The sequence below is a fragment of the Sylvia atricapilla genome, unplaced genomic scaffold (assembly GCF_009819655.1).
Source record: "Sylvia atricapilla isolate bSylAtr1 unplaced genomic scaffold, bSylAtr1.pri scaffold_66_arrow_ctg1, whole genome shotgun sequence".
Classification (NCBI taxonomy): Eukaryota; Metazoa; Chordata; class Aves; order Passeriformes; family Sylviidae; genus Sylvia; species Sylvia atricapilla.
In genome coordinates this window covers 177,776-199,078 of record NW_027077153.1, presented here as the reverse complement: position 1 = coordinate 199,078, position 21,303 = coordinate 177,776, and the positions used below count along the sequence as shown (strand labels likewise).

The 21,303-nt window shown below is 47.5% G+C and overlaps 2 protein-coding genes across 3 annotated transcripts in view; both read left to right on the top strand.

Annotated features, from left to right (window-relative positions):
• Positions 1–21,303, top strand: part of LOC136374973 (olfactory receptor 14A16-like) — a 184,574-nt gene that overhangs the window by 18,569 nt on the left and 144,702 nt on the right. The window contains exon 2 of one of the 2 annotated variants that reach the window (XM_066340331.1): positions 5,902–5,984. The exons of the other annotated variant lie outside the window; for it this stretch is intronic. The gene's annotated coding sequence lies outside the window, so the exon portion shown is untranslated. Of the gene's footprint in view, positions 1–5,901; positions 5,985–21,303 lie in introns of those variants that run through there. 2 annotated transcript variants of the gene reach the window in all.
• Positions 4,414–5,667, top strand: LOC136374974 (olfactory receptor 14I1-like). The gene has a single exon (XM_066340332.1). It carries the CDS (start codon positions 4,530–4,532, stop codon positions 5,460–5,462), a length of 933 nt encoding a protein of 310 aa, XP_066196429.1. The 5' UTR covers positions 4,414–4,529; the 3' UTR covers positions 5,463–5,667.

The following is a 21,303-nucleotide window of genomic DNA, read 5'->3' as shown; positions in this document are numbered from 1 at the left end:
GTCACAATGGTCCCTTGCTTCCATGAGGCCTTGCAGTGTCAAAATGGTTTCCTTGCTTCCCTGGAGCTGCACAATGACACAATTGCCCCCTTGGTTCCATGAGGCCACAGAGTGTCACAGTGCTCTCGATGATTCCATATAGTCCTGCAGTGTCACAGTGGTCCCTTGGTTCTTTTGGGCCCCTCAGGATCACATCGGCCCCTTGGCTGCATGAGGCCCAGCTGTGTCACACTGGCCCTGTGCTTCCATTGGGCCTTGTAGCATCACAATTGTCCCCCCTTGCTTCCATGAGACCTTGTCGTGTCACAGGGGTCTCCTTGGTACTGCAGTATCACAATGGACCCTTGGTTCCATGGGGCCTTGAAGTGTCACTTTGGTCCCCAGGACTCCATGTGACCCCGCAGTGTCACAATGGACCTTTGGTTCCATGAGTCCCACACTGTTCCATGAATCCTTAGTTCCATGGGGCCCTGTGGTGTCACATTTGTCTCCTTGGTTCAGTGGTGCCTCACAGTGCCACAGTTGGCCTTGGACCCAACAGGGCCTCATAGTGTCACAATGGACTCCTTGGTTCCATGGGGATGCAAAGTGCCACAATGGCCCTTTGGTTTCACAAGGCCTCCAGGTGTAACAATGGCCTCTGTGGTTTCCTGTGGCCATGCTGTGTCACAATGGACCTGTGGTTCCATGATGCTCCACAGTGTTAAAATGCTCTCCTTGGTTCTGCACTAAACGAATGCCGCCTTGGTCCCTTGGAGCCCCAGAGTGTCACTATTGTCCCCTTGGTTGCATGAGGCCCTGCAGTGCCACAATGATCCTTTGGTTCCACAAGGCCCCATGTAACATACTGGTCTCCATGGTTACATGAGGCCACGCTGTGTCACAAGGGCTGCCTTGGTTCCATGATGCCCTGGAGTGTAACAAAGCTCTCCTTGGTTCCATGGTGTCAGTACAGCCCCTTTGTCCCATGGAGCCCCACAGTGTCACTATGGTCCCCTTGATTCCATGAGGCCCTGCTGTGCTACAGTGGCCTCTTGGTTATACAAGGCCCTGCAGTGTCACAATGGCCACTTGGTTCCCATGGGTTCCGAAGGGTCATAATGGTCTCCAGTGTTCCATGAGGCCCCACAATATCCCAATGGACCCTTGGTTCCAAGGGGGCCCACAGTGTCACAAGGCTGCCTTGGCTGGACGAGACCCTGCAGTGTCGCAGTGGTCCCTTGGTTCCAGTGGGTCCCAAAGTGTCAGAATTGTCTCCACCGTTCCATGAGGCCCGGCAATGTCACTGTGGTCCCCTTGGTTCCACAGGGCCTCACAGTGTAACAAGGGACCTTTGGTTCCGTGAGGTTCCTCAGTGTCTCAATGGCCCCTTGGCTCCATGTGGCCACACTGTGTCACAACAGCTTGTGGTTCCGTGGGGCCCAACAGAGTATCAATGGACCCTTGGTTGCACGAGGCCATGCTGTGTCCCAATGGACTTCTGGTTCCATGAGCTTTCATACTGCCAACAACAATCTCCTTGGTTCTGCAGTGTCACCATGGACCCTTGTTCCGTGAGGTCCCACAGTATAACATGGTCACCTTGGTTCCACGAGGACCCACAGTGTCACCATGGTCTCCTTGGATCTGCACTGTCACAACGGACCTTCCATTCCATGCAGCCCTGGTGTGTCACAATGGCCCCTGGGTTCCCTGAGGCCATACAGTGTCACAGTGGCCCCTGGGTTCCATGAGGCCATACAGTGTCACAGTGGCCCCTGGGTTCCATGAGGCCATACAGTGTCACAGTGGCCCCTGGGTTCCCTGAGGCCATACAGTGTCACAGTGGCCCCTGGGTTCCAGGAGTTTCTGTACTGTCAGCAATGGTTCCATTGTTCAAACAAGGTCTGGCTGTGTCACATTGGACTCTTGGTTCCATGAAGCCTTTCTCTGTCACAACGTACTTTGGATTCCATGATGTTCCAGAGTGTCCCCATGGTCTCCTTGGATCTGCACTATCACAATGGACCATTGGTTCCATGTGGCCCTGCTGTGTCAAAAAGGAGTTTGGTTTCAGGAGATTCCAACGTGTCACAGGAGCCTCCTTGGTTCTGTGAGGCCCCTCTGTCACCAAATCTACGAAATATCAGAATAAGACTCCTGAACACTGCCTTGCAATTAAGAGGGCATCACTTCTTTAGGCTTAGGTCTAAGGTGTGGGAACTCATAACCTTACATGGACATGTGATTCTAAAAGAGTGGTACTTATATAGCATTGCTACCTCTGTATTCCAATTTAGCCATTACCATAAAACCAACCCCAAAGTCCCAGATTCAGTTGTTATTTCCTTTTGGTGGACTCTTGAGGCAGATTTCTTCTTCTTGTCTTACAACCATCCTTGCAGGCAAAGCAGCCCCACAATTTCCAGACATGGTAAATGTTGAATGAACCCTCCTGGTTTCAAGCCCAAGGCTCTGTATGGCCAGGCAGAGGCAGGCAGGACACAGCGCTGTCAGCAGAGGAAGGGCCCAGCCAGGTGGGGCAGCCGGGGGGTGACGACAGCCTGCAGGGACAGAGGCACAGGGCATGGACACCGTAGGACAGTCTGGGCTGGACAAGACACAGGATTTGCTCAGCATCAGAGACACCTTTCCCTGGTTTGTCCCCACCTGTCACCACTGCCTGCAGTGTTCTGCTCTAACTGGAACCTGGGGACACTTTCTCAGCCATGTCTCTCACTGGGTCCCATCAAAACTTCAAGAAACTTTGGAGTTTCAATCTTACTTCCAAAAGTTCTCCAAAACTTCTTGAATGAGTTCTTGAAACTTTTTTTAAACATTCTCTGGGGCTGACACCACTGTCAACAACACCAAATCCATGGGAGGGTCATTAAAGTCCTTTCTCAGTGGTGTCCCTCAGTGGGACCCATTAAAACTTCAAGAAACTTTGGAGTTTGTATGTGACTTTGGATTCTTGAGAGATTTATTTCACTGACTCTCAGGGACTGATGTTCAGGGACTCAGCACTAAACCTCCAAGAGGCTCATTAAGTCCTTGTGCTGTGTCTGCGCTGATGAGCTGGGCCGGGCTCCTGGCACAGAGGCAGCTCTTGGAAAATAAGAAGAGCTTCAAAAAGACATTTCTCCTGAGGAGCAGCTCCTCTCCCAGCCCAGGAGGGCTGAGGGCACTGTCTGCAGGTCCTTGAAAGGGGTGAAGCAGACAGAGGCTTAAAGAAACTGGAAGGACAATTCTGAGATTATTCACGGAGAAATCTTCACACCTTTTGAAATCTCTGAGCTTCTTCATGGAGAAATGTTCATCACTTCTGGCACAGTAAGTCTCTGGCTGCAGGGATCTCCTAAAGCTGCCCCAGGACAGGACTGACAGCACTGTAAGGATGGCTCTGCTGCCCTTTCTGCTTTGGGGGAGGATGTGCTCCGGAGCAGGGCTGCCCTGGGCACCGTCAGAGGGACAGGGCAGGACGGCTCCTGCTGCCAGGGACGGCTGCAGGGGCTGGAGCTGGGGCTGCAGCCAGGGCTGCCCAGGGCTGTGGTGCAGAGCAGGTGCTGCAGCCCTGAGGGCTCTTGGCCAGGCCAGGGGATGGGCCACCTGCCAGGGGCAGCTCTCAGCCTGCCTGGCAGCTCCCCATGGACTGTGGGGAGAAGTTGGAGGTGGAAGGAGCCACCCCCCTCAGGGCAGGTTCCTCCTGCTGTGGAGATGGTGCTGCATGGCCAGGGCTGCTCTCAGCTTTCTCCTAAAGGAAAGGGAAAGGGGCTGTCAGGGTTGTCTGTGTCACTGACACTCCTGCACTGTCACCCTGGGCATCAGCAGATCTGCCTCAGAGCTCCCTCAGAAAGTGCCTCCTCACCCTCCTCTACCTACAGACAGCACCAGCAGCACCCTGGCTTGCAGCACCTCTGTTTGTCTGAGCTACCCTTAAGGCCCTGCTGACAGGGAGATGGTCCTGGGCAGTGGCCTGTGCTGGGAGGGGTGTGCAGGGCAGAGCTGAGCCCCCAGGGCTGGGCTGGGCTCTGGGAGCACTGGCTGGGACAAGGCTTGGATAGAGAGAAACAGCTCTCAGTAGGCATAGCTCCAGGCAGCAGAGAGCCAGAGCGGCCCTGGATATCCCTCCCTGACCAGCTCCAGCGGGAAAGAGCGAAGGGTTTGGCGAGATTGACTTTGAAACTGGAGCCTTCAAAGGTTTATTTTCTTTTGAAAGAATGCTTAAGAGTGATTACCCTGAAAAAAGGGGGGATGAAATGAACAAAGGACATTTGTGTGGGACGATCAGATCTGACTGCACTGGGGCACAGGAAGCTGTCTTTTTCTTCTGAGCTCCACAGTTTCAGGTGAGAGCAATGCTGAAGATCAGGCAGTAACTCACCAACAAAAACGTGAACTGAAAAGGAAGGTTGCAGTGAAGTTCCCCCAGAGGAAGTGAAGTAGTTTTCAGGGGATTCCTGATAAAATTGCACAGGATTGACTCAAGGAAATCTCTCCCAGCTTCTCACTGTTTTCTTTTAACAGTCCACCATGCCCAGAGTGAAGAAATGTCCAACAGCAGCTCCATCAGCCACTTCCTCCTGCTGGCACTGGCAGACAGGCGGCAGCTGCAGCTCCTGCACTTCTGCCTCTTCCTGGGCATCTCCCTGGCTGCCCTCCTGGGCAACGGCCTCATCATCGCTGCCGTGGCCTGTGTCCACCACCTGCACAGCCCCATGTTCTTCTTCCTGCTCAACCTGGCCCTCACCGACCTGGGCTCCATCCTCACCACTGTCCCCAAAGCCATGCACAATTCCCTCTGGGACACCAGGAACATCTCCTATGCAGGATGTGCTGCTCAGCTCTTTTTCTTCATGTTCTTCAGCTCAGCAGAGTTTTCCCTCCTGACCATCATGTGCTACGACCGCTACGTGTCCATCTGCAAACCCCTGCACTACGGGACCCTCCTGGGCAGCAGAGCTTGTGCCCACATGGCAGCAGCTGCCTGGGCCAGTGCCTTTCTCTATTCACTGCTGCACACAGCCAATACATTTTCTCTGCCCCTATGCCATGGCAATGCCCTGGGCCAGTTCTTCTGTGAAATCCCACACATCCTCAAGCTCTCCTGCTCACACTCCTACTTCAGGGAACTGGGGCTTCTTGCTGTTAGTGCCTGTTTAGCACTTGGCTGTTTTGTGTTCATTGTTTTCTCCTATGTGCAGATCTTCAGGGCTGTGTTGAGGATCCCCTCTGAGCAGGGATGGCACAAAGCCTTTTCCACCTGCCTCCCTCACCTGGCCGTGCTCTCCCTGTTCCTCAGCACTGGTACTTTTGCCTACCTGAAGCCCCCCTCCATCTCCTCCCCATCCCTGGATATGACAGTGTCAGTTCTGTACTCGGTGGTGCCTCCAGCCCTGAACCCCCTCATCTACAGCCTGAGGAACCAGGAGCTCAAGGCTGCCCTGTGGACACTGATCACTGGATGGTGTCAGGCACATTAAACTGCTGGCTAATTTCTGCAAATCACTTGTAATAAAAGTCATCTTTGATACTTCTTGTTGGTCTCGTCGTGGGGTTTTTTCTGTGGTTTATATTTTTAATCTTGTCCACAAAGAAATGTTGTTGTTTGTGCCTGCTTTGGTTAGGGTAAATTTTTGAGGAATTTTGTTAATGGTTTTATTTTGGAGAGAAAACTTTAATGTTGGGTTTTTTTCTTCTTGCTCTAGCAAAAGAATTTTTTTTGAGAAAAATGGAGAAAACTACTCATTTGATAAACAAAATGTATAAAAACATAAGGAATTAATAATATGAAATTAAATAATAATTTTTTTTGCTGTTTTGAAGAGAGATGGCAAAACTGAGGTTTTGCTTTGAGTTAGTTTAATTTTTTAAATTTTTTTGGCACTGGAAAATGTTAAATTCACGTCCCGTGGGCCACAGGTGTAAGATTTTGTGGGGTTTTTTTGTTTTGTGGTTTTGATCAGATTTAAATAATTTTAAGAAAAATGAAAAAAAAAAAAAACCAAAAACAAAAAACCAAAAAAACAAAAAAAAACACCAACAACAACAACAACAAAAAAACACAAAACAAAACTAGTCCAGGATGCTTTTTTGTTTTACTTAGCTAGACTGATTAAAAGGAAATATCCACTTTTTTTTTTTTTTACTGTTGTTTGTGCATTTGATAAACATACATAGTTTTGAGGAAGAAAAAAAAATGCAGAGTGAACAGTTTTTTGTAAAACAAACTGCATGCTTCTTTTTTTTTTTTTTTTAATTATTTTTTAAGGTCCAGAATATACGGTACATACAGAAGAGATGATTGGGTGATTGGGGATACAAGTATTAGAGTCACTTTAGGACATTCTACACTTTATTATGTTATTGCTAACTTACTAAAACTAGTTGAATTCTAATTTTACAAACACATACATTATATAAGCATACAATACATATGCATTATGCATATGCATACAATACATATACAATATGCATTTATATACAGATAATGGTAATGAAATTCAATAAAAGTGGTACTTACAAATGGTTTTTAATGAACAATTTGATTTTTTTGAGGTAAACGTTGTGGGGGTGTTTTTTGCACTATGTATAATGTATAATTTGATTTTTGTTTTGTGTTTATTTATAGATGGTACTTCTGCTTTAAAGAGTTGAGTCATAATGAGTTTATTGAGTTTGGAATAACTTTTTTTTCTTTTTGCAAATTCAAATTTGGTTTTAATATTTTTATTTTTATAGTTTGATTTATTTTTTATTTTGGTGTTTTTTATTAGTTTTATTTTTGGGGATATGGGTATTTATATGGTGTACTTTTAGAGGTAGGTTTTTATTTTGTAATCAATGTTTTTTTTATTGATCACCAGTTTAATTTTTTTTTTTTTTATGCTCCTAGTCGGGTTTTTCTACTTTTACAGAGTATTGGCTACTGTTTAGGAATTAGTATAGAGGTAGAGCTTTGGCTTCTTTTATTGTTAGAGTTTAAGGTAAATTAAACAGCTTTGAGTTAAGCAAGTCGGCTTGATTTTATTTTTTCTTTTAGTAGCTTGTGCAATTTGTTGTGTGGGATTTTATAAAACTGTTTTTACTTTTGGTTTATTTTTATGATGTGAAAGGAATTGTCAGTGAAAAGAGCATAGTGTGGTTTGTTTGCTGGTAGTTGGTTGTATGGAGGTGTTTTTTTAGTATGTGCTATTTGTTTCTGTTTTGGTTTTTTTTTTTTTTTTTTTAAATTTCAGGGTGATTTTGTTAATACATGTCATGAGACATGTATTTTGTGGCATTGGTGGTATGGTGGGTAGAGGGAACTGTCCCTTTAAATATTTACTTTAGCACTGGTAGTTGTGGTGCTAGGAGGAATTGTGCTTTAGTGTTCATTATTTTTGAAGCAGTTTGGATGTTTTTATAGGCTGCTAAAATTCCCCTCCCTGTTGGAGTGTGGTTGATTTTAGACTTTTTGTAGTTTTGACTTCAGAATTTTAGTGGCTGGCTTTGAGCCTCCCCAGGCATTTTTTGTTCAAGGTCTTAGGGCAGACTCTGGCTCCCGGCTGCTGAGTAGAGTATGTTTTTTACATTTGGGTTTGTTTTGATTGGGCTAAGGGCTGTGGTGTGAGCAAGTTTTTGTTTGCTTTGGGCAAAGGTGGGTTGCTGTTAAGGGTTTTATTGGAAAGTGGGTTTTTTTGTGGGTAACCAGGTAGAGAGGGTTTACAATTTGGTTGTACTTAGGAATGTGTATTTTTTAAAAGCTTATGGTGCTTAGGAAAGCTTGTGGGCGTTTTTTGTTAATTGGTGGAGACATTGCTGTGATTTTGTTGATGACATTAGTGGGAATTTGACACTGTCCATTTTTTTACTGAATTTTTAGAAAGTGGATTTTTTGAGTAGGATATTTAACTTTGGATTTTTTTGATAGCAAAACTAGTATTTAAGAGAATCTGGATGAATTTCTTTCAAATACTTAGCTGCAGTGGTTTTTTATATAATGATATTATTAATACACTGCAGATGTTTTGGAGTTTTGTGGGGGTTTTTTTAGTGCAGTTTGGATCAGTTTCTGGTAGATGGTAGGACTGTGCTTTTATTTTTGGGGCAGTTGGTTTTAAGTGTACTGCACACCCCTTTACATGAAGGGAAACTGAGGCCTACATTTTGCTGCCAGAGGAATAGAGAAAAATGCATTGGCAATGTTAATAGTGTCATACTACTTTGCTGTTTTGGACTTGAGTTTCTATTGGAGTTTTAACATGTCTGGTACAGCAGCATTTGTTTTATGGTTTTTATTGGGTTTGCTGTATATAGAGATTGTCTGCACACAGATATTTTTGTGCTACACTATTTAGGACTCGTTCCCAGAGATTGCAAGAGGTAGCCTCCCTGGTTATTTTTTGGTCGGTAACTGGATTATGTGACAGGGATTTTATGTGCTGTCTAGCATTGTAGCTTTGCTTGCAGCATTTAAAAAATGGACTAACTAACTAATTATAGATTCACCTGGCCATCAAGTGTAACTTTTTTTAGGCTTTGAAGGTCCTTCAGGAAAAAGGACTTAAAAGTGGGTTTTGATTTTGTGCCAGGTGGTTGTGCTTTTGATTTTATGTTGGTTGGTTGAGCTCCTGATGTTGTGGTAGTCGGTTGTGCTTATGATTTCGTGTTAGTTTGGTCAGCTTCTGCTCAGGTGTCAGTTGGTTTGGCATTTGATTAGGTGTTGGTTGGTTTGGGTGTGATTGGGGCTTAGTTGGTTGGGCTTCTGATTGGGTGTTGTTGGGAGGCATTGAGTGATTTTTACTTGCATTATTGTTTACTGGTTGATTTGTTTTGTATGTGCCCTTCTTTGCTGGGGCACTGCCAGTGTCTTAGACTCACTGTCTGCTTTAGCTGCTGATTTAGGCTTATTGTCTGGTTCAGCAGCTGTCTTAGGCTCCCTATCTGGTGTAGCTGTTGACTGAGGTTTACTGTCTGGTTTAGCTGCTGATTCAGGCTTCCTGTCTGGTTCAGCTGCTGTCTGAGGGACTGGGGTAGCTGCTGATTTATCTCCCTGCCCCCTGCCTCTCTCTGCTGCTTTGCTGTATTTAGCACTGTGTGATAAGCATATGCTAGGATTCAGTTTATTCTAATAATTTCTTTTTAATTCTGGTACTTTTCTTCAGTTTTTTTTTTCTTTTCTTGTTGTTGTTGTTGTTATTTGGTTTTTTTGTTTTGTTTTGTTGTTTTTTTTTTTTTTTCACTTGGGTTCTGAATGTGTTTACATGGAAAATTTTCGGTGATAGGGTCAGAAAATTCTTTTAGGGTTTGGCCCATACCTTCCCATTCTCCGCACTAGTTTTATTTTCCATACCTGGGCCAACTTCTGGGTCTACGTTTGGGTCAGGAGTTTTATCAGCCCCTCTGGAAATTTTAGACTTCACTCTAGAGAAGTTGCAAACTATATAGAGGAAGCTCACTACTTGAAATACTAGGAAGGTGATTTTTTTTTTAATATTTAGTGAATACTGAACATCCCCCAAAAGTGGGGTAATTGATTCAAAAGATAAGAGGGACAGGAAAGAGTGAAAGGTCTTTTTAAAATTTTTCCTGTAACAAACTGAGTGTAATTAATTATAAATCTCTAAAACATGCTACTGGAACTAGGACACAGAGTAGGATGAAGAAACTATAAACTAAACATACTTGGCACAAACTCCAGGACTTGTATAAACTTTTTATAAATTATGATCACTGAGCTCAAAAAAATCACAATTCTAATTTGTGCATTTCTAGTGTAAAAGCTATGTGTTAGGGACAACATTGGAGCTATTTTTGAATAAGAAAACACACTTAGGGACTAGAGAGTTATAAAAACCTAAAAAAACCCAAGGGAACAGAAACAGAAAGGATTCTATTTTAAGAGTCATAAGGAATTCAAGGAGCAACCTGGCTATTTAATCCTACACAAAGTACAACTGAAATGAAATCAATAATTATTACAAGTTTTTTCCAAACTCTCGCACCCCACATTGGACAACAATAAAAACGTATTGTCATGGTTTAGGACAAACTTGGGAGGAAAATTCTGAATGGGATTGTTCTGGAGAGAAAACCATAATGGTCCTTCCTCCCAGCCAGTCTGGGAAAAGAACTTTCTGAGAGAAAAGTGGAAAAAAACTATTTATTTGACAAACAAAATGCCCACAAGCACAAAGAATGAATAATATGAAATGAAACGATAAAACTTCTCAGTGCTCCGAAGAGAGATGACAAAACTAAAAATCTTTGCCAGGAGTTAGCTCAGCTCTCTCAGTCTCTTATCAGCCTCAGTCCATTTGGTGCTGGAAAATGCCAAGGTCCAGGTCCTGGTGGGCCATGGGCACAAGATCTCGGTGATCCTCTGGGTTTTTCAGTCCAAAGCAGATTTAAACAATCTCAAGAAAAAAAAAATAAAAACAGTACTGGAAGCTTCTTTACCTCAGCTAGCTAGACTAACTAAAAGGAAAAAAAAAATAGCCCTCTCTCTCACAGCTGTTTGTGCATCTGACGAACACACACACAGTCCTGAGGAAGGAAATAAAACTGCAGAGGAGTGAACACTGCTTTTCAAAACAAACACCGTGCTTCTTCTTTCTCTGCTTCACTCTCAGAACCAGTCTTAAAGGCACAGAACACACAGCTCACACAGAACAGACGACTGGGGATAGAAGCATCATACTCACCTTGGGACAGTGCCATTTCTCATTTTGTTTCTCTTCACCTTCCCTGTGGCCACAGACTGTGTCAATGAGGGGCTGTGCTCTTGTTGGCTTTACAGGAAGTCAAGGATCTCCCAGCCAAGTTTTGTGCAGAGATGCTCCTTTTGTTCCCTTCTCTGCAGATGCAGCAGCAATGTCTGTGTGCAGAGCTGGGGGCAGATCAGGGCTGGCACAGCAGCTGTGGCCAGGAGCAGCAGCCCTTGGTGTTGGCAGTGCTGCTCCCGTGGCCCTGCCCCGCTGCCCTCCTGGCCCTGGTGTTGCTGTAGGGCCTGAGTGCTCTCGGGGCCGGGCACAGGGCTGGGGGTGGCAGTGCCGGGGCTGCAGCAGGGACAGGCCATGGGCACTGCTGGGGCAGCGCTGACGCCTCAGGGCAGGGCCTGGGGGCTCCAGCCTCCTTGCCCAGGCTCTCTCCAGAACACTCCCAGGCCAATGCCCAGCACAGAAAAGGCCCGTGAGCAGCCCCAGGCTGGCCGTGGGCAGGCTGGGGGCAAACAGCATGGCTGGGGCTCTGCAAGGTCCCTGGGGGAGATGGCAAGGAGCAGTAGAGCAGGGCCTGATCCATCCCCACTGCCCTGGACACCCCAGGGCAGCGTCCCAGAGCATCCTCATGCACCTGCCAACAACATCCCCTCTCTGCAGCCCTGGCCTCTCCCCCAGCTCACAAAGGGACCCCATCCTTGCAGGCACAGACATGGCAGCACTGGCTCAGGAGCCCCTGTTTGCACTGCCCAGAGCAGGCCTGAGCACCCCCATGGTGTTGGTGTGGGGAGATGAACCTGAGGGAGCACAAATGCCATCAGCCCCTGGGGCCAGGAATGGCTGGGGGACAGGAGGGAAACCACTCAGCTTTGTCGTGGCCTCTGAAGTCAGCCAGAGAGTTTGTTCCCATCAGCTATGAGTTTCCTGTGCCACTGCAGACATTCTTGTTTAGAGCCAGGGCTACTTGGCAGCCGCCTCCAAACTGCTCATAGCATTTCCTTGGCTTCATGTTCACTTTCTTAACTCTTCCTGGAACAAATTTCTTCCTATAGCCCACTCCTGTTCCCTCCCCTGCAAACAGCCCATCTCTGTTGGCTCTTTCCTCTCTGGCCTCACTCCTCATTTTGGTCTTTGAGCTGGCACCATGGGTACGTCCCTTGGGGAGCAGGATCATCCTCCAAATGCCTCAGGAATTGTCTGCAGGCTCCTGCAGTACCTGGTGCTGCTCCTTGCCAGAGGAACCACAGCCCAGGGGGGCACATCTGGGCTGCTGTGTCTGGCTGTGGGGCTCCCTGCTCTGGGCCATGAGGAGGAGCTGCAGAGGCTCTGCAGGACTGACAGGATGGGCTTTGGGGCTGTGAGGAGAAGCTGAGGGACCTGGGCTGCTGCACCTTCTGCAGAGGAGGCCCAGGCCTCATCCTGCAACTGCTGCAAGGGTGATTTCAGAGAAGTCACAGAATCAGCAAGGTTGGAAAAGACCTTGGACATCATCAAGTCCTAATCTGTGCCCTGACATCACTTTGTCTCCGCTTTGCCTCCTCCAGGATAAACATTCTAAGCTCCCTCAGCCACTGCTCACCAGACTTGTGTTCCAGACCCCTCACCAGCCCTGTTGCCCTTCTCTGGACACTCTCCAGCTCCTCCATGTCTTTGTAAATTGGGGGGCCCAGAACTTGACACAGCACTGAGGTGCTGCCAACCAGTGATGAGCACAGAGGAAGAATCACTGCCCTGCTCCTGCTGGCCACACCATTCCTGATCCAGGCAAGGAGTCATTGGCCTTCTTGCCCACCTGGGCACACTGCTGGCTTATGTCCAGTCTGTTGTCCATCAGTCCTTGCAGGTCCCTTTCTGCCTGATGGCTGTCCAGCCACTCTGTCCCCAGCCTGTAGCACTGCAGGGATTGTTGTGGCCAAAGTGCAGCACCCGGCACTTGGACTTGTTAAACCTCACATTGTTGGATTTGGGCCCTGGATCCAGCCTGTACAGGGCCCTGTGCAGAGCCCTCCTGCCCTCCAGCAGATCAACACTTCCCAGCAATTTGGTGTCACCACAGTTCCATGAGGCCGTAGAGTGTAACAATTGTCTCCATGATTCTATGGGGCCTGCCAATGTCACAATGTCCCCTCGGCTCCATGGGACCCTTTGTTGTCACAAAGTCCTTTGGATCCTTGGGCTCCACAGTGTCACAGTGGTGCCCTGGTCACCCAAGGCCCTGCAGTGTCACAAGGGATCCTTGGTTCCATGAGGTATGGCAGTGCAGCAATGGTCTCCTTGCTTCCACTGTGTCACCACAGCCACTTGGTTCTAAGGGGCACCACGTTGTCAAACAGGTTTCCCTCATTCCATGAGTCCCTGAGGAGCAACACTGGCCCCTTGGTTCCATGGGCAGGGCTGGGCCACATCAAAGGGCTGGGTCACAATGGCCCCATCATGACACAAGTCTTGCTCTGTCCCAGTGCTCTGCATGGTTCCACAAGGCCCTGGACCGTCACAGTGGCCTCTTGGTTCCATGAGGCCTCAGAGGGCCACCATGAATTCCTTGGTGCTGCAGTGTCACAGAGGAGCCCTGGTTTACACAAGATCTTGCAGTGTCACCAGGGACCCTTGGTTCCATGGGGCACCATGGTGTCACAATTGTTCCCTCAGTTCCAAGAGTCCCTGCGATGGGACAATGGCTCTTTGATTTCATTGGGCCCCAGGGGCTCACAAGGGTCTCCTTGGTTCCACAGTGGCACAGTGGCCCCTGGGTTCAACAAGGCCCCACAGGGTCGGAGTGGCCTCTGTGGTTCCACCAGGACCCAGACTGTCACCATGGACTCCTTGCTTCCATTTATCCCCACAATGTCACAATGGCCCCTTGGCTCTATGGCGCCATGTCACACACAGTGTCACCATGGTCCTGTTAGTGCCACCAGGCCCTGCAGTGTCACAATGGTCCCTTGCCTCTCCAGGGCCCTGTAGGGACACCATCATCAGAGAATCAGCCAGGCTGGGAATGATCTTGGAGAGCATCAAGTCCAACTTGTGATCGAACACCACCTTGTCACCCAGACCATGGCACTGAGTGCCACATATAGTCTTTCCTAAACACTTCTAGGGACAGTGACTCACCCACCTTGCTTGGGATGCCCATTCCAATGTCCAATCACGCTTTCTGTGAAGAATTTTTCCAAATATCAAGCCTAAATGTGACCTGGCGCAGTTTAAGGCTGTGTGCTCTTGTTCTGTCACTGTTCCCTGGGAAAAGAGTCCAACCCCCACCTGGCTGCACCCTCCTGTCAGAGAGTTGTAGAGGGATGAGGTCTCCTGGTCTCTTCTGATGAGGTCTCTTCTCCAGGAGAAACAACCCCAGCTCCCTCAGCCACTCCTCACAGGACTTGTGTTCCAGAACCCTCACCAGCCTTGTTTCCCTTCTCTGGACGTGCTCCAGCCTCTCCATGTCCTTCCTAAACTGGGGGGGCCCAGAACTGGACACAGCACTCGAGGTGCTGCCCAACCAGTGCTGAGCACAGGGGAAGGCCCTGCTCCTGCTGGCCACACTGTTCCTGATCCATAGGAGTGCCAGGGGTTGGATGAGCAACATGGTCGGGAGGGAGTGGGAGAAAGTCTGATTGTCAGCTATGAAGGGTCTTGATTTTCACATCTGTTCAAGCTGCATTGGCAAATTCTGGGGGTCAATATCAATTGGACATTGCTGATATCAATCTAGAAACAGGAAAAAAACCAAAACTTCACAGGAAAAAACAGTTCTCTCTGCATTGTTTTCAATGTACTATATCTACACTGAATAAAGTTCTGAAATCTGTATAATTGACCATAGAAAAACAGTAAAATTATTCCCAGAAGCTTTTCTTTTTCAGGTGTTTCGAACAAATATGTATGAGATTTTCTCAATGAATTCCTGAATGAAAGAGCTGAAGAAAGAAGAGGCCTCTGGAGTAATAAAATTCATCAGCAATGTCCAAGGGGCTGAGGATCCATCCTCACCAGAGCAGGAATGAACAGAAATGGGCACAGCTTTGTGGCTGCCCCAGCTTTGGGATGGGCCCTGGGCCTGGAGCAGGAGCAGCTCTGGAGGGCCCCAAGGCTGGGGCTGTTGTGCTGGCCTGGGCAGATGGGATGGCAGCAGCGGCTGCAGAGCTCTCAGCACCTCAGGGACAGGGGAGCAGGGCACACAGGGAGCCTCCTTTTCCCTTCTTTTCCCTGGCAGTTGCCCAGGAGGGCAGCCAGGGAGATGCCCAGGAAGAGGCAGAAGTGCAGGAGCTGCAGCTGCCGCCTGTCTACCAGTGCCAGCAGGAGGAATTGGCTGATGGACATTTGCTGTGGCTGCACACGTGAAATATGGGGTTAGAAACTAGAGGATATTAAAACTCAAATACAAATTAAAGGATAGGCATTCAAATGGTGTGTAACAGCAGGGGGTAGAGCGCAGGTGTCTGATAAGGATAAAAGACAGGAAGGCAGGATTACCACGGACATTGAAACTGGCAGGCACCTCAAGCACCAAGGACTAGATAACCCTGGCTTCAAAGCTTGAAATATGACCAGAGGATTAGTGGGCATGCACAAGACAGCAAAGTCAGAAGTTCATCTCCGAGGAAGACTATCCTTCTTCATCTCTGAGACCCCCAGTGTGGAGAGTTTGTCAGAGGAATGGCTGCGTAGCAAGGGCCACGATAAAATCAGACTGGTCAAAGTGTAGCCATCAGCTACATGACTGGTGGCAAGTATATATTGCCCTTGAGCACAGATGTTAGTTAACAACAGGGATGTTGAAAATACATAGTATGCAGAAAGATACATAAAGCGAAGGAAGTTGCAACTGCAAGGCTAACCACAAAAGCTATATGCGTCAGAGAAAGTATAACCAATAATGAGCTGTATTTTTGCAATATGCATGAGCTAATTACTGTCTGTATAAATATGGTAACTTTGGAAGCAATAAACTGAGACTTGTTGACCATGATAGCATGAGACTCGTTGATCATGATAGCATGAGACTCGTCTCCCGCAGCTCTTTCCAACAAATGGTGACCCCGATTATGTCCCTCTCTTCTTCGCCTTCAAAAGAAAACGGGGGAGGACGCACTACCACGGTTGGAGGCTGCGTTGGGTTCGGGTCCTGCCGCTAGAAGGACGACGAAAAGAGCATTAAAAAAGGAAGCTCCACGTCCCAAGTGACCACAGAGGTGGGCTCAGCCGATACGTGCCGCCGAAGCTTGGAGAGGCTGCAACAGCGCTGACATGAGTATGGACAGGCAAGCGGCATATGATTTATTCACAGCCTTTTTGAGGAAAAGGGAGATTAAGGGAATAGATTTAGACAAATAGCTCCCCTCCCTCCTGCAGTATGCCACTTCTTATGGGTTTTTTACTAATCCTCACACTGTTCATGACCTGGGGGAGTGGAGACGCTTTGGGGATAAACTCTGGGAATTAGTATTAGATGATGATAAACCTGCTAAAAAGATGAGTAAATTGTGGAAAGTGGTGCAAAATGAATTGTTGATGAGTCAGGCAGAAAAAAGGGCGGCTAAGGAGGTGCAAGCTGCACAGGAAAGGAATCAGGATTACGGTTTGCCCTGGAATGCTAGTGCTCCAAACCCCCTGTCGGGGGGGTTTCCTCACCCGAGCTTTAGGTGGTTTAAAGTCCTTGGCCCTCTAAAAAGCCCTGAGTCGCATCCGTGTAAAAAAGCAGAGTCCTCAAGGTTTGTTTTCAGGTTTCTCGTGTTGCTTATTATTTGGTATCTCAAAATTTTCTCTGCTCCCAGCCGAGGTCTGGACAGCAGCTGGGACACGAGGCGACTGCCCCACAGATGGGATGTCCCCTAACATTTATAAAGATAATTATGTACTAGTTATTTACTATTTTGTGCCAATGCCCAGTGCCCACACCAGAAGTGACATTCTACTTCAGTCCAATCCACTCTAACTACTTTGTGCCATCACCACCCCAAAAAATGGAGGACGAGGAAGAAGGAGAAGTACATAAGGTACCACCCAAATTCCACCATCTTGTCCCCATTTACTTCTATTCTAAAAATTCTAAAACTATTGAATTCTACATCATCTACTCTGCTAAACTACAATTTTCACATCCTGGAAGTCTGTAATTACTTCTGCAATGTTGAAAGCTTTTCCCATGGACCAAAATCAAACCCAGTGTTTTCCCGGGCTCTGTGCCAAGGTCTCCGAGCCCCCTCGACCGTCTCCAAACCCCCCTGTCCAGGGCTCAAACTCCTTTCCTCAGGTCCCAGGCCATCCAAGGGGATGTCCTGGACTCCAACACCCCCCTGTTTTTACAACTGTTAATTTGCTGGCTTCAGTACCATCTGCACCCCCCTGTGAGGAGTCGTATGACACGGCTAATAAACCTGAAGGGTCAGTTCCTTGTCAGCCCCCCCCACAAACGGCCGTCTGCCTCGAGAGCCCTGAGCCTGTCTCGGGGGCTGGGTCTGACTTTGCGGAGGCCGTGGCTAGGGAGAGGCGTGAGCTGTGGACTATGTTGGCTAAACAGGGGATAGAGGACGGAGATAGTGATCTGGTGAAGGTGGCAAACGAGAACCTAGCTTTTCCAGTTGTTTATACTCCCATTGCACTGGGAGGGTTACAAGCGGCTATTACATCGCTGGATTAGAAGATACTAGCTCAGTTGCGTGCTACGGTCGGGAGTTATGGAGTTACTAGTGAACCAGTTAAGCAAATGATTGATTATCTGTTTAACACCCATGTAATGCTCCCTTCTGAAATTAGGGGCCTAGCCAGATTAATTTATACCCCCCATCAGCTGCTGCTGTTTAATGCCCATTGGCAGCAGGAAGCTATGATGTCTGTTGCAGTACGACGAGGTCTGGGAGATCTGCTGCAAGGGATAACTATTGATGAGCTAATGGGTCTAGGGGCATACACACGAACAGAGGCACAGGCACTGTTAGGGCCGGACAAATGGCGAGAAGTAATGGCTGTGGCACAAAGGGCTATGGATAAGGTTAAGACTCCAGGAGGTACACTCATTTACATGCGGATAAAACAAGGAAGGGAGGAAGCATTAGGAACTTTTGTGGATAAAGTAATGGAAGCTATAATGAAGGCTAGCGTACCCGAATACATGCAAGGGGCCCTATTAAAACAGTGTGTGTTACAGAATGGTAACTTGTCAACTTGAAACCTTATTAATACCATGCCTGGGGATTGGTCAGTACCAGATTTATTGGAAAAGGCTGCATCCCTCCCATCAGGGTCTCAGGTCTTTTTAGTGAGTGCCTTGCAAAAGATAGGGGAAGGGCTACAAGAACAGGCGAAAGCATTACAGGAGCAGTCAAAAGCCGCACAGACCCAGGTCCTAGCAGCTCTTGCACCCCTCCAAGCGGCAGCTGGGGCCAGCCCCTGCCCTCGTGCTACCAACGATGGCCGTGTGAAATGCTTTCGCTGCGGAACCTTTGGACATATCCGCCGCGAGTGTATGGCAACAGGAGTTTGGTGTGGAAAATGCCAATCCAATACACACAACGCTAAAGCTTGTCTCCGGAGGTCGGGAAACTCAAAGAACAGCGCGAGCAGCGGCTGCGTGGGGACACAAGTTGCAACTGCAGTGCCAACAGGACCCACCAGCAACAACTACGACCAGCCACCAGGGGGAGCCTCGGCCTGGACGTGGCAGCCTCAGTAGACGTCACCATCGTGACTAATCAACCACAGAAAATTCCCACGGGACTGTTTGGACCTATTTTAATAAATGGACAATCAATTGGGGGATTACTTCTAGGCCCATCATCTGCAAGCATATCTGGACTATTTGTAATACCAGGCGTAATAGACTTGGACTATACAGGGGAAATTATGATCATAGTTTACACCCCCTATCTGCCCGTAAAGATATCCAAGGGGCAACGATTAGCTCAATTAATACCGCTCCCACAAATGACAAGGGGAGTGACACCCTTAAAGCAGGAGCCCAGAGAACAGGGAGGCTTTGGCTCGACTGGAGGATTAACCCTGCTCACCATTGATTTGTCAAATCGCCCAAAGAGGCCATGTCGGCTGTATTTTCAGGATCCGAGTATTACTCTGACAGGACTGTTGGATACAGGTGCAGATACCTCCATTATTACCCCTGGGGAGTGGCCCCCACACTGGCCAGTGCAGCCCTCTACTACCACAGTGACAGGGGGTGGTAGAATGACACTGGCGAGCCGTACGCCTATGCTTAGGGTGGAAATAGACGGTAAACAGGCTGCAACATCATTTTCTATTGCTCTGCTTCCTCCCACGGTATCATGTTTGATTGGCCGGGACGTTTTGTCTCAACTGGGTCTTGTTCTTACCAATGAACACCCTTTAGGATAGCTGCCATTGCTTGGACTTTCCCGCTACCACTTACCTGGACCACTGAGGATCCTGTAATGGTTAAGCTAAAATGGGAAAGTCTCCATCAAGCTCATCAGTTAGTTCAGGAACAATATGAACAAGGACATTTAAAGCTGTCTGTTAGCTCCTGCAATACTCCAATTTTCGTGGTAAAAAAAAAAATCTGGGAAATATAGGTTGATACATGATCTAAGAGCTGTCAATAGTCAAATGGAGCCCATGGGAGCACTTCAACCAGGGCTCCCTAACCCCTCTATGCTTCCAGAAAATTGGCCCATTCTTGTCATTGATTTAAAGGATTGCTTTTTTACAATTGCTTTGCACCCTAAGGACACTAAATGGTTTGCCTTTACCTTGCCAGCAATCAATCAAGGGGAACCAGATAAGAGATTTGAATGGACTGTATTGCCGCAAGGCATGCGTAATTCGCCCACCATATGTCAGCTTTATGTGGACACTGCACTACAACCACTGAGGCGAAGGATGCCCGGAACCATCATCTACCACTATATGGATGATATTCTATTTGCTCAGGAGACGCCGTTTGCAGATGCACAAGTGGAAGATATTGGAAAGACATTAGCAGAATTTTCCCTTATTATTGCCCCTGAAAAAATACAAAAAACCGCACCTTGGAAGTATCTGGGATGGACAATTACCGAGCAGAGGATTACACCACAGAAATTGACAGTTGCTACTAAGGTCACCACCCTACATGAGGCTCAAAAGCTCTTGGGTGACCTCCAGTGGTTGAAACCTGTTACAGACATTCCTAACAACTTATTGGAGGACTTGCTTCCTTTGTTGAAGGGTACTGACCCCTGCACCCCCGTGACTATTACTGAGAGCCTGCAGGACACTTTGCAACGTATTATGGACTGTATTTTGAAAAGTTTTGTATCACGCATGGACCCTGAGCTGCCCTTGAATTTTACTACCTGGACTGCTGGCAGGCATCTGTTAGGCACAATTACTCAGCATCAAAAGAAAACGGGGGAGAGAGTACTGGAATGGATTTCGTCGCCTCTTCAGAAATGTAAAACAATAACCACAAAAATTGAAAACTTGGCAGTGCTAATCAAGAAGGGGCGTATGCGCATACTGGAGATTAATGGACTTGAACCGGCAATGATTTGTTTGCCCATGGAAAAGGCTACACTGGACTGGTACCTCTTAAATTCAAATGATCTGGCAGAGGCCTTGCTGGCCTCGGGAGCTCAAATAGAGATGGGACCACTTGCTCCCAACGTGTTGCAGTGGATTGGAGAATGGAGTTGGATCAGCAGACCCTTGAGGGAAGAAAAGCCGATTCTCAATGCCATAATGGCCTTCACTGATGCAGGAAAAAAGAGTCGCAAAGCGGCCGTAGTTTGGAAGAAAGAAGAAGAGTGACATCAACAGATATTGGAAGCAATGCCCGAGGACAGTTTACAAACCTTGGAACTTTTAGCTGTTGTGTGGGCAGTGGCTCACATAGATGAGCCTCTAAATGTGGTATCTGATTCGCTTTATGTGGTAGGAGTTGTGTCAAGAATTGAGGATGCTACCATTAAGGCGGTTCAGAACAGGCGGTTGTATGAAATGTTTCTACAATTGAGGCAGGCCCTGAGAAACAGAACTAAGCCCTATTCTGTTATTCATATCAGAAGCCACAGATGGGATGTTGGCCTGGGAGAGGGAAACCAAAGGGTGGATAGGCTAGTGTCTACTGCGCTTACAGTACCTTTATCTCAGTTTGCCCTAGCCAGAGAGGCTCACTCCATGTTTCATCAAAATGCCAAGGGTTTACAAAAACAATTCCACATTTCACAAGCAGATGCAATATCTATTGTTAGGAGTTGCCCTGTTTGTGCTAATCATAACAATGGTTTGGGTTTAGGTATAGGGGTCGACCCTAGGGGAACAGTGGTTAACGACCTCTGGCAAATGGATGTTACTCATGTGGCTAGCTTTGGTCGTTTCAAATATGTGCATGTCACTATCGACACATACAGTAACTTTGTTTGGGCGACTGCCCAACCAGGCGAAAAGGGACTTCATGTGGTCAGACACTTAACTAGCTGCTTTGCTGTAATGGGAGTGTGTAAGCAGATAAAAACAGATAATGGGCCCTCCTATATTGGTCAGAGAGTTCAGAGATTTTTTGGTCAATGGGAATTAAACATTTGACGGGAATACCCCACAATCCACTAGGGCAAGCAATAGTGGAACGGGCTAATGGCACTATCAAGAGATATTTGGAAAAATTTAAGGA